Genomic DNA, 23087 nt, shown 5'->3' with positions numbered 1-23087 from the left:
CAGAGTGTCGCCCCCGTGTGGCAGATGGGGTGAGGAAGTCTCTAGATAAACGTTTATGATTGTGAGCGAACAGCACAGAGGCGTCATCTCCTCTTATCACGACTTATCCTCAGTATGCAAAACTGTATACACTCGGTGTGGCCCCTGTATACCTATGGTGTGGCCCTTGTATACCTATGGTGTGGCCCCTGTATACCTATGGCGTGGCCCCTGTATACCTATGGTGTGGCCCCTGTATACCTATGGTGTGGCCCCTGTATACCCCCTGTAGCATTTGTGAAGGATCAGCTCTAGGTAGACGCAGGTTCACACAGGGATGCAGTCCGCAGGTTCAAAACAAACTGGTGGTTTATTAAATGTCCATAAACCGGTCAGGAAAAACAAAGCATAACTGCCTCATTCTGTCACAAAAAGATATAACTGAACAAAACCGAAAATAACCGGTCCATACAGCGCGGCCGCAGCCGTTTTAACAAAGTGTTTTTCTCTGCCTCCAGCACAGTCTGAGCAGCACCTGCACGGTCTGCTCACCATGCACAACACACAGCCACCTGAGACAGGCGCAGCTGCCTTAAATCAGGCCTTCCAAGACCTGGACTGGAGGTAAGTGGGCAGCTGATCCCCCCCAGCTCTTTCAGCTGCTTGTAAAACTCGGCCCAATAATCCGGGCCCATAGAACACCTCTCAGCACTATGTGTGCTGGAGCCTGCTTTTCCGAGTCCTACATCACCAAAGCTTGGCACCTTGGGGACACATACCTCCCGTCCACGACCTGTCCAGCTGCAACCTTACACTGTATACCTGCAGTGTAGCCCCTGTACACCCCCTGTAGCTGTATACCTGCAGTGTGGCCCCTGTATACCCCCTGTAGCTGTATACCTGCAGTGTGGCTCCTGTACACCCCCTGTAGCTGTATACCCACGGTGTAGCCCCTGTATACCCCCTGTAGTTGTATACCTGCAGTGTGGACCCTGTATACCCCCAGAAGTTGTATATCCGCGGTGTAGCCCCTGTATACCCCCTGTAGCTGTATACCTGCCGTGTAGCCCCTGTATATCCCCTGTATCTGTATACCCACGGTGTGGCCCCTGTATAGCCCTTGTAACTGTATACCCATGGTGTGGCCCCTGTATACCCCCTGTATCTGTATACCCACGGTGTGACCCCTGTACACCCCCTGTGGCTGTATAAGCGTGGTGTGGCCCTTGTATACCCCCTGTAGCTGTATAAGCGTGGTGTGGCCCCAGTATAACCCCTGTAGCTGTATACCCGCCGTGTAGCCCCTGTATATCCCCTGGAGATGTATACCCACGGTGTGGCCCCTGTATACTCCCTGTAGCTGTATATCTGCAGTGTGGCCCCTGTATACCCCCAGAAGCTGTATACCCGTGGTGTGGCCCCTGTATACCTCCTGCATCTGTATACCCACGGTGTGGCCCATGTATACCCCTTGTAGCCGTATACCCACGGTGTGGCCCCTGTATACCCACGGTGTGGCCCCTGTATACCTGCGGTGTGGCCCCTGTATACCTCCTGTATCTGTATACCCACGGTGTGGCCCATGTATACCCCTTGTAGCTGTATACCCACGGTGTGGCCCCTGTATACCCGTGTGTGGCCCCTGTGTACCCGCGTTGTGGCCCCTGTGTACCCTTGGTGTGGTCCCTGTATACCCGTGGTGTGGCCCCTGTGTACCCGCCATGTGGCCCCTGTGTACCCACGGTGTGGCCCCTGTATACTCCCTGTAGCTTTATATCTGCAGTGTGGCCCCTGTATACCCCCAGAAGCTGTATACCCGTGGTGTGGCCCCTGTATACCTCCTGCATCTGTATACCCATGGTGTGGCCCCTGTATACCCCGCGGTGTGGCCCCTGTATACCCGCGGTGTGGCCTCTATATACCTCCTGTATCTGTATACCCACGGTGTGGCCCCTGTATACCCGCGGTGTGGCCCCTGTATACCCGCGGTGTGGCCCCTGTGTACCCTTGGTGTGGTCCCTGTATACCCGTGGTGTGGCCCCTGTGTACCCTTGGTGTGGTCCCTGTGTACCCGTCGTGTGGCCCCTGTATACCCGCGGTGTGGCCCCTGTATACCCGCGGTGTGGCCCCTGTATATCCACGGTGTGGCCCCTGTATACCCGCGGTGTGGCCCCTGTGTACCCTTGGTGTGGTCCCTGTATACCCGCGGTGTGGCCCCTGTATACCCGCGGTGTGGCCCCTGTGTACCCTTGGTGTGGTCCCTGTGTACCCGTCGTGTGGCCCCTGTATACCCGCGGTGTGGCCCCTGTATACCCGCGGTGTGGCCCCTGTATACCTGCGGTGTGGCCCCTGTATACCTGCGGTGTGGCGCCCCCTCCTGGCCTCACCTTGGATGCGATCATGTAGGGGGGGATGATCTCCGCTCCCATCTCCTGGAATAACTCTCTGCATTGCATCGTGATGAAGTCTCCGGCCAGGGGCGACTTCACAATTCCTGCCGCGGAGCAAAGGGTCCGGATCAGCGGGGCGGGGGGCACAGCTGGGGCAGAGGGCATAGCCTGGGCGGGGGGCGCAGCTGGGGCAGAGGGCATAGCCTGGGCGGGGGGCGCAGCTGGGGCAGAGGGCATAGCCTGGGCGGGGGGCGCAGCCGGGGCAGGGGGCGCAGCTGGGGCAGGGGGCATAGCCTGGGAGGGGGCACAGCTGGGGCGGGGGGCGCAGCCGGGGCAGGGGGCGCAGCTGGGGCAGGGGGCACAGCCTGGGAGAGGGCACAGCCGGGGCAGGGGGCGCAGCCTGGGCAGGGGTGCAGCCGGGGCAGGGGTGCAGCCTGGGCGGGGGGCGAAGCCGGGGTGGGCGCAGCCTGGGCGGGGGGCGAAACCGGGGCGGGGGACGAAGCCAGGGTGGGCGCAGCCTGGGCGGGGGGGTGCAGCCTGGGTGGGGGGCGCAGCCTGGGCGGGGGGGTCATGTCACTCACCTTGCTGCAGGACATACCCATCATGCACTGGGAGGGCGGTGGTGTGTGTGGCTCCGCTGTCTAATACCAAACCGGTGGATCTGCCGTTAGCAAAACTACATGGAAGAAAGGGTTAAGGAAGCAGATGGAGCAGAGCATCGCTCCTGAACATCACCCTGCAGAGCATCGCTCCTGAGCTTCACCCTGCAGAGCAACGCCCACGAGCTTCACCCTGCAGAGCATCGCCCCCGAGCATCACCCTGCAGAGCATCGCCCACGAGCTTCACCCTGCAGAGCATCGCCCCCGAGCTTCACCCTGCAGAGCATCGCCCCCGAGCTTCACCCTGCAGAGCATCGCTCCCGAGCTTCACCCTGCAGAGCATCGCCCCTGAGCATTACCCTGCAGAGCATCGCCCCTGAGCATTACCCTGCAGAGCATCGTCCCTGAGCATTACCCTGCAGAGCATCATCCCCGAGCTTCACCTGCAGAGCATTGCTCCCGAGCTTCACCCTGCAGAGCATGGCCCCCGAGCTTCACCCTGCAGAGCATCGCCCCCGAGCTTAACCCTGCAGAGCATCGCTCCCGAGCTTCACCCTGCAGAGCATCGCCCCTGAGCATTACCCTGCAGAGCATCGTCCCTGAGCATTACCCTGCAGAGCATCGTCCCCGAGCTTCACCCTGCAGAGCATCACCCCTGAGCATTACCCTGCAGAGCATCGCCCCTGAGCTTCACCCTGCAGAGCATTGCTCCCGAGCTTCACCCTGCAGAGCATCGCCCCCGAGCTTCACCCTGCAGAGCATCGCCCCCAAGCTTCACCCTGCAGAGCATCGCTCCCGAGCTTCACCCTGCAGAGCATCACCCCTGAGCATTACCCTGCAGAGCATCGCCCCTGAGCTTCACGCTGCAGAGCATCGCCCACGAGCTTCACCCTGCAGAGCATCGCCCCCGAGCTTCACCCTGCAGAGCATCGTCCCTGAGCATTACCCTGCAGAGCATCGTCCCAAGATATCACCCCCAATGTAGCACCCCAGGTAGGCTGTGTGGTGAGCGCACACTGTCCGCCCCTGCAGGATACGCGGTGAGCACGGCCGTCTTACACAGGAAGAACGCCGGGATGTTGTAGTGCTCAAACATCAGTTCTGTCAGCTTCTCACGCTTCGCCCGGGCGTTCCACTGCAAAACAAGAGAGGAGATGAGTACCGCCCCCTGCAGGGTGATCGTGATACTGGGAGCCGGCCCCACCCCCTGCAGGGTGATCGTGATACTGGGAGTCGGCCCCGCCCCCTGCAGGGTGATCGTGATACTGGGAGCCGGCCCCACCCCCTGCAGGGTGATCGTGATACTGGGAGTCGGCCCCGCCCCCTGCAGGGTGATCGTGATACTGGGAGCCGGCCCCACCCCCTGCAGGGTGATCGTGATACTGGGAGTCAGCCCCGCCCCCTGCAGGGTGATCGTGATACTGGGAGCCGCCCCCTGCAGGGTGATAGTGATACTGGGAGCTGCCCCCTGCAGGGTGATAGTGATACTGGGAGCCGGCCACGCCCCCTGCAGGCTGATGGTGATACTGAGAGCCAGCCCCGCCCCCTGCAGGGTGATCGTGATATTGGGAGCCGGCCCCGCCCCCTGCAGGGTGACATGGTGACGCAGGGCACGGGATACTCACCGGAGCCTCGGACATGAGGATGGGGTGCAGCGCGGGCTCGGACTTCAGGTGCTTGTTGAAGGTGTGGTCCAGGATGGCCTGGAAGGCGTCCCAATCTTCTACTGTGGAGGGCAGAGGTGATACGCCGTGAGGCTCAGATACTTGGGCGTGTGGTACAGACACAGCAGACAGTCGTCACCACGCCTCCGTCACCGCATTCATACACCACTGACTGAAAGTTTGTGAACCCTTCACAAGTTTTTTCTGACTAAATTTGACCTAAAACATCAGATTCTCACAAAAGTCCTCAAAGTTAAATAAGAAACAAATCAAAGAAGTGAGAAAAAAATCTGAGACTTTGTCATTAAGTGATCCGATATCACAGGTCTATGAGTGGCAAAAGTATGTGAACCCTCAGAATCAGCAGATCATGTGAAGCTGACATTGGAGTCTGGTGTTTTCAATCAATGGGACGACAATCAGGCGAGAGTGGGTGACCTGTTATATATGAAGCTCAGGGTCTATCAGCCTGATGTTTATAACTGCTGGAGAAAGGTTGGACTTGATGGACGTAAGTCTTTTTTTATAACTAGGTAACTATGTTTGTGGAAGTGTCCCATGGCACGAACACAGGAGGTTTCTGAAGAGGAGGTGTTGGCGCTCATTAGGATGCAAAGGTTACAAAACCATCTGTGAAGAGTTTGGGCTCCACCGATCCACAGTCAGACAGTTTGTGTATAAATGGAGAAAATTCAGGGCCATTATTACCCTCCCCAGGAGCAGTCGACCAAACAACACCACTCCAAGAGGAAGGCGTATAGTAGACCACGAGGTCATAAAGGAACCCAAGGTCACTTCTAAGGAACTAAAGGCCTCTCTGACTTTGGCTGATATCAATGTTCATGTATCCAATAAGAGGAGGACACAGGACAACAATGGTGTGCATGGCAGGATTGGAAGGTGAAAGCCGCTCCTCTCCATGAGAACATTGCTGCCCGTCTGCAGGTTACTAATGTTATGGTAAATATTTATACTTTGCTTTATTACTTAGAGAATTCATATATCTTTGATTACTTAGTATTTTAGTATTAGCTTTATAAGTGTTATTCATAAAGCAATATCACAGGGCATTGAATCTAATATAGAGCTGTCTTTGTATTAAAGCTTTCCTTTGTTTCTGAAAGTATAGTAAAGTAAATGTAGTCAGTTTCTCAGGAATTCAGCAGAATCCATAATTTACGACTTTGTTATCCCCAACTTAGATATCTTCCTTTTTAGGTAATGTAATGCATTAAGCCATTCCCACTTTCCTTATCTTTGTGTTGTAATAAAAACTTGTGACTGGGCATCTGGGAGCAGACAAGCCTTGTACACAGACAGGACTGGTTGTGTTTCTCTTGTCTCCAATCGATCGACTCTCTGATTTGATCAAAACTGGCAAACGTGTGGAACCTTTTGAGTTTCCCCTAAAACTTTCCACGTCACTAAACATCCCTGGACAAGACAGAAGGTCCTGGACCAATGTTCTGTGGACAAAACCAAAATGGAGACTTATGATATAAAAGAAGAGTTATGTTTGGAGAAGGAAAAACTGCATTACAGGATATCACCTCCTCCCTCTGTGACTCCCGGTGGTGGTGGCATCAGGACTGGGCCGGTGCTGCTGCATCTGGGCCAGGACGGCGGCCATCATTGATGGAACACTAAACTTATACTAGCAAATTCTAAAGGAAAATGTCCGGACGTCTGTCCATGAGCCAAACGTCAGGAGAACGAGGGTCCTGCAGAAAAGCAAAGACCCAAACACACAAGTCGCTCTACAGAAGAATGAAGGTGAAGTTCTGCAGCAGCCGAGTCACATCCGGACCTTCATCCTGTAGAAATGTAGTGGAAGAAGATGAAGCAAGAAGTTCATGGAAGAAAGCCACCAATATCAGAGGGGAAGCTGATCTGTAGGGAGGAATCACAAGAACTCCTCCACCCGAAGTGCAGGACGAATCAGCAATTACCGGAGACGTTTAGATGCCGTTATTGCTGCACAGGGGACACACCAGACACTGACAGCGAAGGGTGCACTTACTTCTGTCACTCAGACATGTGAGATTGGAGCATTTTACTCAATAAAAAATGACAGTCTCAGATTTCTGACTCATTTATTTGATTCGCTTCTTTTTCTATATTTAGGACTTCTGATAAATCTGTAGTTTTAGGTGAAATTTATGCAAAAATCTGGAAAATTCTGAAGGGTTCACAAACTTTCAAACACCAATTTTGTCCAGACTGAAAAGCGTTCAGAACCCTCCAGCTACCAACAGTCACCACTAGAGAGCACACTGAGGAAGGATCACTGCTGTCTAAAATCACCACTAGAGGGAGCACTGAGGAAGGATCACTGCTGTCTACAGCCACCACTAGAGAACACACTGAGGAAGGATCACTACTGTCTACAGTCTCCACTAGAGAACACACTGAGGAAGGATCACTACTGTCTACAGCCTCCACTAGAGAACACACTGAGAAAGGATCACTACTGTCTACAGCCTCCACTAGAGAACACACAGAGGAAGGATCACTACTGTCTACAGCCTCCACTAGAGGGAGCACTGAGGAAGGATCACTACTGTCTACAGCCTCCACTAGAGAACACACTGAGGAAGGATCACTACTGTCTACAGCCTCCACTAGAGGGAGCACTGAGGAAGGATCACTACTGTCTACAGCCTCCACTAGAGAACACACTGAGGAAGGATCACTACTGTCTACAGCCTCCACTAGAGAACACACTGAGGAAGGATCACTACTGTCTACAGCCTTCTCTAGAGAACACACTGAGGAAGGATCACTACTGTCTACAGCCACCACTAGAGAACACACTGAGGAAGGATCACTACTGTCTACAGCCACCACTAGAGAACACACTGAGGAAGGATCACTACTGTCTACAGCCTCCACTAGAGAACACATTGAGGAAGGATCACTACTGTCTACAGCCTCCACTAGAGAACACACTGAGGAAGGATCACTACTGTCTACAGCCTCCACTAGACAACACACGGAGGAAGGATCACTACTGTCTACAGCCACCACTAGAGAACACACGGAGGAAGGATCACTACTGTCTACAGCCACCACTAGAGAACACACTGAGGAAAGATTACTACTGTCTACAGTCTCCACTAGAGAACACACTGAGGAAGGATTACTACTGTCTACAGCCAGCACTAGAGAAGACACTGAGGAAAGATCACTACTGTTTACAGCCTCCTCTAGAGAACACACTGAGGAAGGATCACTACTGTCTACAGGCTCCACTAGAGAACACACTGAGGAAGGATTACTACTGTCTACAGCCAGCACTAGAGAACACACTGAGGAGAGATCACTACTGTCTACAGCCTCCACTAGAGGGAGCACTGAGGAAGGATCACTACTGTCTACAATCACCAGTAGGGGGCGCACTGAGGAAGGATCACTACTGTCTACAGCCTCCACTACAGGGAGCACCGAGGAAAGGTCATTACTGTCTACAGCCTCCACTACAGGGAGCACCGAGGAAAGGTCATTACAGTCTACAGCCTCCACTACAGGGAGCACCGAGGAAAGGTCATTACAGTCTACAGCCTCCACTACAGGGAGCACTGAGGAAAGGTCATTACTGTCTACAGCCTCCACTACAGGGAGCACAGAGGAAAGGTCATTACTGTCTACAGCCTCCACTACAGGGAGCAGAGAGGAAAGGTCATTACTGTCTACAGCCTCCACTACAGGGAGCACCGAGGAAAGGTCATTACAATCTAAAGCCTACACTACAGGGAGCACTGAGGAAAGGTCATTACTGTCTACAGCCTCCACTACAGGGAGCACTGAGGAAAGGTCATTACTGTCTACAGCCTCCACTACAGGGAGCACAGAGGAAAGGTCATTACTGTCTACAGCCTCCACTACAGGGAGCACCGAGGAAAGGTCATTACAATCTAAAGCCTCCACTACAGGGAGCACTGAGGAAAGGTCATTACTGTCTACAGCCTCCACTACAGGGAGCACAGAGGAAAGGTCATTACTGTCTACAGCCTCCACTACAGGGAGCACCGAGGAAAGGTCATTACAATCTAAAGCCTACACTACAGGGAGCACTGAGGAAAGGTCATTACTGTCTACAGCCTCCACTGCAGGGAGCACCGAGGAAAGGTCATTACTGTCTACAGCCTCCACTACAGGGAGCACCGAGGAAAGGTCATTACTGTCTACAGCCTCCACTACAGGGAGCACCGAGGAAAGGTCATTACTGTCTACAGCCTCCACTACAGGGAGCACCGAGGAAAGGTCATTACTGTCTACAGCCTCCACTACAGGGAGCACGGAGGAAAGGTCATTACTGTCTACAGCCCCCACTAGAGGGAGCACTGAGGAAAGGCCATTACTGTCTACAGCCTCCACTAGAGGGACCACTGAGGAAGGGCCATTACTGTCTACAGCCTCCACTACAGGGAACACTGAGGAAAGGTCATTACTGTCTACAGCCCCCACTAGAGGGAGCACTGAGGAAAGGCCATTACTGTCTACAGCCTCCACTAGAGGGACCACTGAGGAAGGGCCATTACTGTCTACAGCCTCCACTACAGGGAGCACTGAGGAAAGGTCATTACTGTCTACAGCCTCCACTACAGGGAGCACCGAGGAAAGGTCATTACTGTCTACAGCCTCCACTACAGGGAGCACCGAGGAAAGGTCATTACTGTCTACAGCCTCCACTACAGGGAGCACTGAGGAAAGGTCATTACAGTCTACAGCCTCCACTACAGGGAGCACTGAGGAAAGATCATTACTGTCTACAGCCTCCACTACAGGGAGCACCGAGGAAAGGTCATTACTGTCTACAGCCTCCACTACAGGGAGCACTGAGGAAAGGTCATTACTGTCTACAGCCTCCACTACAGGGAGCACTGAGGAAAGGTCATTACAGTCTACAGCCTCCACTACAGGGAGAACCGAGGAAAGGTCATTACTGTCTACAGCCTCCACTGCAGGGAGCACTGAGGAAAGGGCATTACTGTCTACAATCACCATTAGGGGGCGCACTGAGGAAAGGTCATTACAATTTACAGCCTCCACTACAGGGAGTACCGAGGAAAGGTCATTACAATCTACAGCCTCCACTACAGAGAGCACCGAGGAAAGGTCATTACTGTCTACAGCCTCCACTACAGGGAGCACCGAGGAAAGGTCATTACTGTCTACAGCCTCCACTACAGGGAGCACGGAGGAAAGGTCATTACAGTCTACAGCCTCCACTACAGGGAGCACCGAGGAAAGGTCATTACAATCTACAGCCTCCACTACAGGGAGCACCGAGGAAAGGTCATTACAGTCTACAGCCTCCACTACAGGGAGCACTGAGGAAAGGTCATTACAGTCTACAGCCTCCACTACAGGGAGCACCGAGGAAAGGTCATTACTGTCTACAGCCTCCACTACAGGGAGCACTGAGGAAAGGTCATTACAGTCTACAGCCTCCACTACAGGGAGCACAGAGGAAAGGTCATTACAGTCTACAGCCTCCGCTACAGGGAGCACTGAGGAAAGTTCATTACTGTCTACAGCCTCCACTACAGGGAGCACTGAGGAAAGGTCATTACAGTCTACAGCCTCCACTACAGGGAGCACTGAGGAAAGGTCATTACTGTCTATAGCCTCCACTACAGGGAGCACTGAGGAAAGGTCATTACAGTCTATAGCCTCCACTACAGGGAGCACTGAGGAAAGGTCATTACAGTCTACAGCCTCCACTACAGGGAGCACTGAGGAAAGGTCATTACAGTCTACAGCCTCCACTACAGGGAGCACTGAGGAAAGGTCATTACGGTCTACAGCCTCCACTACAGGGAGCACTGAGGAAAGGTCATTACTATCTACAGCCTCCACTACAGGGAGCACCGAGGAAAGGTCATTACTGTCTACAGCCTCCACTACAGGGAGCACTGAGGAAAGGTCATTACAGTCTACAGCCTCCACTACAGGGAGCACCGAGGAAAGGTCATTACAGTCTACAGCCTCCACTACAGGGAGCACCGAGGAAAGGTCATTACTGTCTACAGCCTCCACTACAGGGAGCACAGAGGAAAGGTCATTACTGTCTACAGCCTCCGCTACAGGGAGCACTGAGGAAAGTTCATTACTGTCTACAGCCTCCACTACAGGGAGCACTGAGGAAAGGTCATTACAGTCTACAGCCTCCACTACAGGGAGCACCGAGGAAAGGTCATTACTGTCTACAGCCTCCACTACAGGGAGCACAGAGGAAAGGTCATTACTGTCTACAGCCTCCGCTACAGGGAGCACTGAGGAAAGTTCATTACTGTCTACAGCCTCCGCTACAGGGAGCACTGAGGAAAGTTCATTACTGTCTACAGCCTCCACTACAGGGAGCACCGAGGAAAGGTCATTACTGTCTACAGCCTCCACTACAGGGAGCACCGAGGAAAGGTCATTACAGTCTACAGCCTCCACTACAGGGAGCACCGAGGAAAGGTCATTACTGTCTACAGCCTCCACTACAGGGAGCACGGAGGAAAGGTCATTACTGTCTACAGCCTTCACTACAGGGAGCACTGAGGAAGGATCACTGCTGTCTACAATCACCACTAGAGGGAGCACTGAGGAAGGATCACTGCTGTCTACAATCACCACTAGAGGGAGCACTGAGGAAGGATCACTACTGTCTACAATCACCACTAGAGGGCGCACTGAGGAAGGATCACTACTGTCTACAGCCTCCACTAGAGAACACACTGAGGAAAGATCACTACTGTCTACAGCCACCACTAGAGAACACACTGAGGAAAGATCACTACAGTCTACAGCCTCCACTAGAGAACACACTGAGGAAAGGTCATTACAGTCTACAGCCTCCACTGCAGAGAGCACTGAGGAAAGGTCATTATTGTCTACAGCCTCCACTACAGGGAGCACTGAGGAAGGATTACTACTGTCTACAGCCTCCTCTAGAGAACACACTGAGGAAGGATCACTACTGTCTACAGCCACCACTAGAGAACACACTGAGGAAGGATCACTACTGTCTACAGCCACCACTAGAGAACACACTGAGGAGGGATCACTACTGTCTACAGCCTCCACTAGAGAACACACTGAGGAAGGATCACTACTGTCTACAGCCTCCACTAGAGAACACACTGAGGAAGGATCACTACTGTCTACAGCCTCCACTAGAGAACACTCTGAGGAAGGATTACTACTGTCTACAGCCAGCACTAGAGAAGACACTGAGGAAAGATCACTACTGTTTACAGCCACTAGAGAACACACTGAGGAAGGATCACTACTGTCTACAGGCTCCACTAGAGAACACACTGAGGAAGGATTACTACTGTCTACAGCCTCCACTAGAGAACACACTGAGGAAGGATCACTACTGTCTACAATCACCACTAGAGGGAACACTGAGGAAGGATCACTGCTGTCTACAATCACCACTAGAGGGAGCACTGAGGAACGATCACTACTGTCTACAATCACCACTAGAGGGAGCACTGAGGAAGGATTACTACTGTCTACAGCCTCCACTAGAGGGAGCACTGAGGAAGGATTACTACTGTCTACAGCCTCCACTAGAGGGAGCACTTAGGAAGGATTACTACTGTCTACAGCTTCCACTAGAGGGAGCACTGAGGAAGGATCACTACTGTCTACAATCACCACTAGAGGGAGCCCTGAGGAAGGATCACTGCTGTCTACAATCACCACTAGAGGGAGCACTGAGGAAGGATCACTACTGTCTACAATCACCACGAGAGGGAGCACTGAGGAAGGATTACTACTGTCTACAGCCTCCACTAGAGGGAGCACTGAGGAAGGATTACTACTGTCTACAGCCTCCACTAGAGGGAGCACTTAGGAAGGATTACTACTGTCTACAGCTTCCACTAGAGGGAGCACTGAGGAAGGATCACTACTGTCTACAATCACCACTAGAGGGAGCCCTGAGGAAGGATCACTGCTGTCTACAATCACCACTAGAGGGAGCACTGAGGAAGGATCACTACTGTCTACAATCACCACGAGAGGGAGCACTGAGGAAGGATTACTACTGTCTACAGCCTCCACTAGAGGGAGCACTGAGGAAGGATTACTACTGTCTACAGCCTCCACTAGAGGGAGCACTTAGGAAGGATTACTACTGTCTACAGCCTCCACTAGAGGGAGCACTGAGGAAGGATCACTACTGTCTACAATCACCACTAGAGGGAGCACTGAGGAAGGATTACTACTGTCTACAGCCTCCACTAGAGGGAGCACTGAGGAAGGATTACTACTGTCTACAGCCTCCACTAGAGGGAGCACTTAGGAAGGATTACTACTGTCTACAGCTTCCACTAGAGGGAGCACTGAGGAAGGATCACTACTGTCTACAATCACCACTAGAGGGAGCCCTGAGGAAGGATCACTGCTGTCTACAATCACCACTAGAGGGAGCACTGAGGAAGGATCACTACTGTCTACAATCACCACGAGAGGGAGCACTGAGGAAGGATTACTACTGTCTACAGCCTCCACTAGAGGGAGCACTGAGGAAGGATTACTACTGTCTACAGCCTCCACTAGAGGGAGCACTTAGGAAGGATTACTACTGTCTACAGCTTCCACTAGAGGGAGCACTGAGGAAGGATCACTACTGTCTACAATCACCACTAGAGGGAGCCCTGAGGAAGGATCACTGCTGTCTACAATCACCACTAGAGGGAGCACTGAGGAAGGATCACTACTGTCTACAATCACCACGAGAGGGAGCACTGAGGAAGGATTACTACTGTCTACAGCCTCCACTAGAGGGAGCACTGAGGAAGGATTACTACTGTCTACAGCCTCCACTAGAGGGAGCACTTAGGAAGGATTACTACTGTCTACAGCCTCCACTAGAGGGAGCACTGAGGAAGGATCACTACTGTCTACAATCACCACTAGAGGGAGCACTGAGGAAGGATTACTACTGTCTACAATCACCACTAGAGGGAGCACTGAGGAGGGATCACTACTGTCTACAGCCTCCACTAGAGAACACACTGAGGAAGGATCACTACTGTCTACAGCCTCCACTAGAGAACACACTGAGGAAGGATCACTACTGTCTACAGCCTCCACTAGAGAACACTCTGAGGAAGGATTACTACTGTCTACAGCCAGCACTAGAGAAGACACTGAGGAAAGATCACTACTGTTTACAGCCACTAGAGAACACACTGAGGAAGGATCACTACTGTCTACAGGCTCCACTAGAGAACACACTGAGGAAGGATTACTACTGTCTACAGCCTCCACTAGAGAACACACTGAGGAAGGATCACTACTGTCTACAATCACCACTAGAGGGAACACTGAGGAAGGATCACTGCTGTCTACAATCACCACTAGAGGGAGCACTGAGGAACGATCACTACTGTCTACAATCACCACTAGAGGGAGCACTGAGGAAGGATTACTACTGTCTACAGCCTCCACTAGAGGGAGCACTGAGGAAGGATTACTACTGTCTACAGCCTCCACTAGAGGGAGCACTTAGGAAGGATTACTACTGTCTACAGCTTCCACTAGAGGGAGCACTGAGGAAGGATCACTACTGTCTACAATCACCACTAGAGGGAGCCCTGAGGAAGGATCACTGCTGTCTACAATCACCACTAGAGGGAGCACTGAGGAAGGATCACTACTGTCTACAATCACCACGAGAGGGAGCACTGAGGAAGGATTACTACTGTCTACAGCCTCCACTAGAGGGAGCACTGAGGAAGGATTACTACTGTCTACAGCCTCCACTAGAGGGAGCACTTAGGAAGGATTACTACTGTCTACAGCTTCCACTAGAGGGAGCACTGAGGAAGGATCACTACTGTCTACAATCACCACTAGAGGGAGCCCTGAGGAAGGATCACTGCTGTCTACAATCACCACTAGAGGGAGCACTGAGGAAGGATCACTACTGTCTACAATCACCACGAGAGGGAGCACTGAGGAAGGATTACTACTGTCTACAGCCTCCACTAGAGGGAGCACTGAGGAAGGATTACTACTGTCTACAGCCTCCACTAGAGGGAGCACTTAGGAAGGATTACTACTGTCTACAGCCTCCACTAGAGGGAGCACTGAGGAAGGATCACTACTGTCTACAATCACCACTAGAGGGAGCACTGAGGAAGGATTACTACTGTCTACAGCCTCCACTAGAGGGAGCACTGAGGAAGGATTACTACTGTCTACAGCCTCCACTAGAGGGAGCACTTAGGAAGGATTACTACTGTCTACAGCTTCCACTAGAGGGAGCACTGAGGAAGGATCACTACTGTCTACAATCACCACTAGAGGGAGCCCTGAGGAAGGATCACTGCTGTCTACAATCACCACTAGAGGGAGCACTGAGGAAGGATCACTACTGTCTACAATCACCACGAGAGGGAGCACTGAGGAAGGATTACTACTGTCTACAGCCTCCACTAGAGGGAGCACTGAGGAAGGATTACTACTGTCTACAGCCTCCACTAGAGGGAGCACTTAGGAAGGATTACTACTGTCTACAGCTTCCACTAGAGGGAGCACTGAGGAGGGATCACTACTGTCTACAATCACCACTAGAGGGAGCCCTGAGGAAGGATCACTGCTGTCTACAATCACCACTAGAGGGAGCACTGAGGAAGGATCACTACTGTCTACAATCACCACGAGAGGGAGCACTGAGGAAGGATTACTACTGTCTACAGCCTCCACTAGAGGGAGCACTGAGGAAGGATTACTACTGTCTACAGCCTCCACTAGAGGGAGCACTTAGGAAGGATTACTACTGTCTACAGCCTCCACTAGAGGGAGCACTGAGGAAGGATCACTACTGTCTACAATCACCACTAGAGGGAGCACTGAGGAAGGATTACTACTGTCTACAATCACCACTAGAGGGAGCACTGAGGAAGGATCACTACTGTCTACAATCACCAGTAGAGGGAGCACTGAGGAAGGATCACTGCTGTCTACAATCACCACTAGAGGGAGCACTGAGGAAGGATCACTGCTGTCTACAATCACCACTAGAGGGCGCACTGAGGAAGGATCACTGCTGTCTACAATCACCACTAGAGGGAGCACTGAGGAAGGATCACTACTGTCTACAATCACCACTAGAGGGAGCACTGAGGAAGGATTACTACTGTCTACAGCCTCCACTAGAGGGAGCACTGAGGAAGGATTACTACTGTCTACAGCCTCCACTAGAGGGAGCACTTAGGAAGGATTACTACTGTCTACAGCCTCCACTAGAGGGAGCACTGAGGAAGGATCACTACTGTCTACAATCACCACTAGAGGGAGCACTGAGGAAGGATCACTGCTGTCTACAATCACCACTAGAGGGAGCACTGAGGAAGGATCACTACTGTCTACAATCACTACGAGAGGGAGCACTGAGGAAGGATTACTACTGTCTACAGCCTCCACTAGAGGGAGCACTGAGGAAGGATTACTACTGTCTACAGCCTCCACTAGAGGGAGCACTTAGGAAGGATTACTACTGTCTACAGCCTCCACTAGAGGGAGCACTGAGGAAGGATCACTACTGTCTACAATCACCACTAGAGGGAGCACTGAGGAAGGATCACTGCTGTCTACAATCACCACTAGAGGGAGCACTGAGGAAGGATCACTACTGTCTACAATCACCACTAGAGGGAGCACTGAGGAAGGATCACTGCTGTCTACAATCACCACTAGAGGGAGCACTGAGGAAGGATCACTACTGTCTACAATCACCACTAGAGGGCGCACTGAGGAAGGATCACTGCTGTCTACAATCACCACTAGAGGGAGCACTGAGGAAGGATCACTATTGTCTACAATCACCACTAGAGGGAGCACTTAGGAAGGATCACTACTGTCTACAATCACCACTAGAGGGAGCACTGAGGAAGGATCACTGCTGTCTACAATCACCACTACAGGGAGCACTGAGGAAGCATCACTACTGTCTACAATCACTACTAGAGGGAGCACTGAGGAAGGATCACTACTGTCTACAATCACCACTAGAGGGCGCACTGAGGAAGGATCACTACTGTCTACAGCCACCACTAGAGAACACACTGAGGAAGGATCAATACTGTCTACAGCCACCATTAGGGAACACACTGAGTAAAGATTACTACTGTCTACAGCCTCCATTAGAGAACACACTAAGGAAGGATCACTACTGTCTACAGCCTCCACTAGAGAACACACTGAGGAAAGATCACTACTGTCTACAGCCACCACTAGAGAACACACTGAGGAAAGATCACTACAGTCTACAGCCTCCACTAGAGAACACACTGAGGAAAGATCACTACTGTCTACAGCCTCCACTAGAGAACACACTGAGGAAAGGTCATGACAGTCTACAGCCTCCACTGCAGAGACCACTGAGGAAAGGTCATTACTGTCTACAGCCTCCACTACAGGGAGCACTGAGGAAGGATTACTACTGTCTACAGCCTCCTCTAGAGAACACACTGAGGAAGGATCACTACTGTCTACAGCCACCACTAGAGAACACACTGAGGAAGGATCACTACTGTCTACAGCCACCACTAGAGAACACACTGAGGAGGGATCACTACTGTCTACAGCCTCCACTAGAGAACACACTGAGGAAGGATCACTACTGTCTACAGCCTCCACTAGAGAACACACTGAGGAAGGATCACTACTGTCTACAGCCTCCACTAGAGAACACTCTGAGGAAAGATTACTACTGTCTACAGCCAGCACTAGAGAAGACACTGAGGAAAGATCACTACTGTTTACAGCCACTAGAGAACACACTGAGGAAGGATCACTACAGTCTACAGGCTCCACTAGAGAACACACTGAGGAAGGATTACTACTGTCTACAGCCTCCACTAGAGAACACACTGAGGAAGGATCACTACTGTCTACAATCACCACTAGAGGGAGCACTGAGGAAGGATCTCTGCTGTCTACAATCACCACTAGAGGGAGCACTGAGGAAGGATCACTACTGTCTACAATCACCACTAGAGGGAGCACTGAGGAAGGATTACTACTGTCTACAGCCTCCACTAGAGGGAGCACTGAGGAAGGATTACTACTGTCTACAGCCTCCACTAGAGGGAGCACTTAGGAAGGATTACTACTGTCTACAGCCTCCACTAGAGGGAGCACTGAGGAAGGATCACTACTGTCTACAATCACCACTAGAGGGAGCACTGAGGAAGGATCACTGCTGTCTACAATCACCACTAGAGGGAGCACTGAGGAAGGATCACTACTGTCTACAATCACCACGAGAGGGAGCACTGAGGAAGGATTACTATTGTCTACAGCCTCCACTAGAGGGAGCACTGAGGAAGGATTACTACTGTCTACAGCCTCCACTAGAGGGAGCACTTAGGAAGGATTACTACTGTCTACAGCCTCCACTAGAGGGAGCACTGAGGAAGGATCACTACTGTCTACAATCACCACTAGAGGGAGCACTGAGGAAGGATTACTACTGTCTACAATCACCACTAGAGGGAGCACTGAGGAAGGATCACTACTGTCTACAATCACCAGTAGAGGGAGCACTGAGGAAGGATCACTGCTGTCTACAATCACCACTAGAGGGAGCACTGAGGAAGGATCACTGCTGTCTACAATCACCACTAGAGGGCGCACTGAGGAAGGATCACTGCTGTCTACAATCACCACTAGAGGGAGCACTGAGGAAGGATCACTACTGTCTACAATCACCACTAGAGGGAGCACTGAGGAAGGATTACTACTGTCTACAGCCTCCACTAGAGGGAGCACTGAGGAAGGATTACTACTGTCTACAGCCTCCACTAGAGGGAGCACTTAGGAAGGATTACTACTGTCTACAGCCTCCACTAGAGGGAGCACTGAGGAAGGATCACTACTGTCTACAATCACCACTAGAGGGAGCACTGAGGAAGGATCACTGCTGTCTACAATCACCACTAGAGGGAGCACTGAGGAAGGATCACTAATATCTACAATCACTACGAGAGGGAGCACTGAGGAAGGATTACTACTGTCTACAGCCTCCACTAGAGGGAGCACTGAGGAAGGATTACTACTGTCTACAGCCTCCACTAGAGGGAGCACTTAGGAAGGATTACTACTGTCTACAGCCTCCACTAGAGGGAGCACTGAGGAAGGATCACTACTGTCTACAATCACCACTAGAGGGAGCACTGAGGAAGGATCACTGCTGTCTACAATCACCACTAGAGGGAGCACTGAGGAAGGATCACTACTGTCTACAATCACCACTAGAGGGAGCACTGAGGAAGGATCACTGTTGCCTACAATCACCACTAGAGGGAGCACTGAGGAAGGATCACTGTTGCCTACAATCACCACTAGAGGGAGCACTGAGGAAGGATCACTGTTGCGTACAATCACCACTAGAGGGAGCACTTAGGAAGGATCACTACTGTCTACAATCACCACTAGAGGGAGCACTGAGGAAGGATCACTGCTGTCTACAATCACCACTAGAGGGAGCACTGAGGAAGGATTACTACTGTCTACAATCACCACTAGAGGGAACACTGAGGAAGGATCACTACTGTCTACAGCCTCCACTAGAGTGAACACTGAGGAAGGATCACTACTGTCTACAATCACCACTAGAGGGAGCACTGAGGAAGGATCACTGCTGTCTACAATCACCACTAGAGGGAGCACTGAGGAAGGATCACTACTGTCTACAATCACCACTAGAGGGAGCACTGAGGAAGGATCACTGCTGTCTACAATCACCACTAGAGGGAGCACTGAGGAAGGATTACTACTGTCTACAATCACCACTAGAGGGAGCACTGAGGAAGGATCACTGCTGTCTACAATCACCACTAGAGGGTGCACTGAGGAAGGATCACTGCTGTCTACAATCACCACTAGAGGGAGCACTGAGGAAGGATCACTGCTGTCTACAATCACCACTAGAGGGAGCACTGAGGAAGGATTACTACTGTCTACAATCACCACTAGAGGGAGCACTGAGGAAGGATCACTGCTGTCTACAATCACCAGTAGAGGGCGCACTGAGGAAGGATCACTGCTGTCTACAATCACCACTAGAGGGAGCACTGAGCAAGGATCACTGCTGTCTACAATCACCACTAGAGGGAGCACTGAGGAAGGATCACTACTGTCTACAATCACTACGAGAGGGAGCACTGAGGAAGGATTACTACTGTCTACAGCCTCCACTAGAGGGAGCACTGAGGAAGGATTACTACTGTCTACAGCCTCCACTAGAGGGAGCACTTAGGAAGGATTACTACTGTCTACAGCCTCCACTAGAGGGAGCACTGAGGAAGGATCACTACTGTCTACAATCACCACTAGAGGGAGCACTGAGGAAGGATCACTGCTGTCTACAATCACCACTAGAGGGAGCACTGAGGAAGGATCACTACTGTCTACAATCACCACTAGAGGGAGCACTGAGGAAGGATCATTGTTGCCTACAATCACCACTAGAGGGAGCACTGAGGAAGGATCACTGCTGTCTACAATCACCACTAGAGGGAGCACTGAGGAAGGATCACTGCTGTCTACAATCACCACTAGAGGGAGCACTGAGGAAGGATCACTGTTGCCTACAATCACCACTAGAGGGAGCACTGAGGAAGGATCACTGTTGCCTACAATCACCACTAGAGGGAGCACTGAGGAAGGATCACTGTTGCGTACAATCACCACTAGAGGGAGCACTTAGGAAGGATCACTACTGTCTACAATCACCACTAGAGGGAGCACTGAGGAAGGATCACTGCTGTCTACAATCACCACTAGAAGGAGCACTGAGGAAGGATTACTACTGTCTACAATCACCACTAGAGGGAGCACTGAGGAAGGATCACTACTGTCTACAGCCTCCACTAGAGGGAGCACTGAGGAAGGATCACTACTGTCTACAATCACCACTAGAGGGAGCACTGAGGAAGGATCACTGCTGTCTACAATCACCACTAGAGGGAGCACTGAGGAAGGATCACTACTGTCTACAATCACCACTAGAGGGAGCACTGAGGAAGGATCACTGCTGTCTACAATCACCACTAGAGGGAGCACTGAGGAAGGATTACTACTGTCTACAATCACCACTAGAGGGAGCACTGAGGAAGGATCACTGCTGTCTACAATCACCACTAGAGGGAGCACTGAGGAAGGATCACTGCTGTCTACAATCACCACTAGAGGGAGCACTGAGGAAGGATCACTGCTGTCTACAATCACCACTAGAGGGAGCACTGAGGAAGGATTACTACTGTCTACAATCACCACTAGAGGGAGCACTGAGGAAGGATCACTGCTGTCTACAATCACCAGTAGAGGGCGCACTGAGGAAGGATCACTGCTGTCTACAATCACCACTAGAGGGAGCACTGAGGAAGGATCACTGCTGTCTACAATCACCACTAGAGGGAGCACTGAGGAAGGATCACTGCTGTCTACAATCACCACTAGAGGGAGCACTTAGGAAGGATTACTACTGTCTACAATCACCACTAGAGGGAGCACTGAGGAAGGATCACTACTGTCTACAATCACCACTAGAGGGCGCACTGAGGAAGGATCACTACTGTCTACAATCACCACTAGAGGGAGCACTGAGGAAGGATCACTGCTGTGTACAATCACCACTAGAGGGAGCACTGAGGAAGGATCACTGCTGTCTACAATCACCACTAGAGGGAGCACTTAGGAAGGATTACTACTGTCTACAATCACCACTAGTGGGAGTACTTAGGAAGGATCACTACTGTCTACAATCACCACTAGAGGGAGCACTGAGGAAGGATTACTACTGTCTACAATCACCACTAGAGGGAGCACTGAGGAAGGATCACTGTTGTCTACAATCACCACTAGAGGGAGCACTTAGGAAGGATTACTACTGTCTACAATCACCACTAGAGGGAGCACTGAGGAAGGATCACTACTGTCTACAATCACCACTAGAGGGCGCACTGAGGAAGGATCACTACTGTCTACAATCACCACTAGAGGGAGCACTGAGGAAGGATCACTGCTGTGTACAATCACCACTAGAGGGAGCACTTAGGAAGGATTACTACTGTCTACAATCACCACTAGAGTGAGCACTGAGGAAGGATCACTACTGTCTACAATCACTAGAGGGAGCACTTAGGAAGGATCACTGCTGTCTACAATCACCACTAGAGGGAGCACTGAGGAACGATCACTGCTGTCTACAATCACCACTAGAGGGAGCACTGAGGAAGGATCACTACTGTCTACAATCACTACTAGAGGGAGCACTGAGGAAGGATCACTACTGTCTACAATCACCACTAGAGGGAGCACTGAGGAAGGATCACTGCTGTCTACAATCACTAGAGGGATCACAGAGGAAGGATCACTGCTGTCTACAATCACCACTAGAGGGAGCACTGAGGAAGGATCACTGCTGTCTACAATCACCACTAGAGGGAGCACTGAGGAAGGATCACTGCTGTCTACAATCACCACTAGAGGCAGCACTGAGGAAGGATTACTACTGTCTACAATCACCACTAGAGGGAGCACTGAGGAAGGATCACTGCTGTCTACAATCACTAGAGGGATCACAGAGGAAGGATCACTGCTGTCTACAATCACCACTAGAGGGAGCACTGAGGAAGGATCACTGCTGTCTACAATCACCACTAGAGGGAGCACTGAGGAAGGATCACTGCTGTCTACAATCACCACTAGAGGCAGCACTGAGGAAGGATTACTACTGTCTACAATCACCACTAGAGGGAGCACTGAGGAAGGATCACTGTTGCCTACAATCACCACTAGAGGGAGCACTGAGGAAGGATTACTACTGTCTACAATCACCACTAGAGGGAGCACTGAGGAAGGATTACTACTGTCTACAATCACCACTAGAGGGAGCACTGAGGAATGATTACTACTGTCTACAACCACCACTAAAGGGAGCACTGAGGAAGGATTACTACTGTCTACAGCCTCCACTAGAGGGAGCACTGAGGAAGGATTACTGCTGTCTACAATCACCACTAGAGGGAGCACTGAGGAAGGATCACTACTGTCTACAATCACCACTAGAGGGAGCACTTAGGAAGGATCACTACTGTCTACAATCACCACTAGAGGGAGCACTGAGGAAGGATCACAGCTGTCTACAATCACCACTAGAGGGAGCACTGAGGAAGGATCACTACTGTCTACAATCACTACTAGAGGGAGCACTGAGGAAGGATCACTACTGTCTACAATCACCACTAGAGGGCGCACTGAGGAAGGATCACTACTGTCTACAGCCACCACTAGAGAACACACTGAGGAAGGATCAATACTGTCTGCAGCCACCACTAGAGAACACACTGAGGAAAGATTACTACTGTCTACAGCCTCCATTAGAGAACACATTAAGGAAGGATCACTACTGTCTACAGCCTCCACTAGAGAACAC

At 51.4% G+C, this 23087-nt stretch overlaps 1 protein-coding gene across 3 annotated transcripts in view; it reads right to left on the bottom strand.

Moving 5' to 3' along the window:
• Window positions 1–23087, bottom strand: part of ACTL6B (actin like 6B) — a 272081-nt gene that overhangs the window by 148921 nt on the left and 100073 nt on the right. For 2 of the 3 annotated variants that reach the window (XM_073654589.1, XM_073654591.1), the window contains exons 4-7: window positions 4595–4695; window positions 4007–4104; window positions 2951–3045; window positions 2337–2473 (exon numbers count right to left, since the gene is read on the bottom strand). In XM_073654589.1, the coding sequence (XP_073510690.1) occupies window positions 2337–2473; window positions 2951–3045; window positions 4007–4104; window positions 4595–4695 (431 nt within the window). The remainder of the gene's footprint in view (window positions 1–2336; window positions 2474–2950; window positions 3046–4006; window positions 4105–4594; window positions 4696–23087) is intronic. The other variant, XM_073654590.1, reaches the window with a different exon arrangement.

This window comes from Phyllobates terribilis, unplaced genomic scaffold (assembly GCF_046119375.1).
Source record: "Phyllobates terribilis strain yellow unplaced genomic scaffold, ASM4611937v1 Scaffold_11__3_contigs__length_659146591, whole genome shotgun sequence".
Classification (NCBI taxonomy): Eukaryota; Metazoa; Chordata; class Amphibia; order Anura; family Dendrobatidae; genus Phyllobates; species Phyllobates terribilis.
Note: the sequence above shows the minus strand (reverse complement) of the source record. Positions and strands in the feature narration are given on the sequence as shown.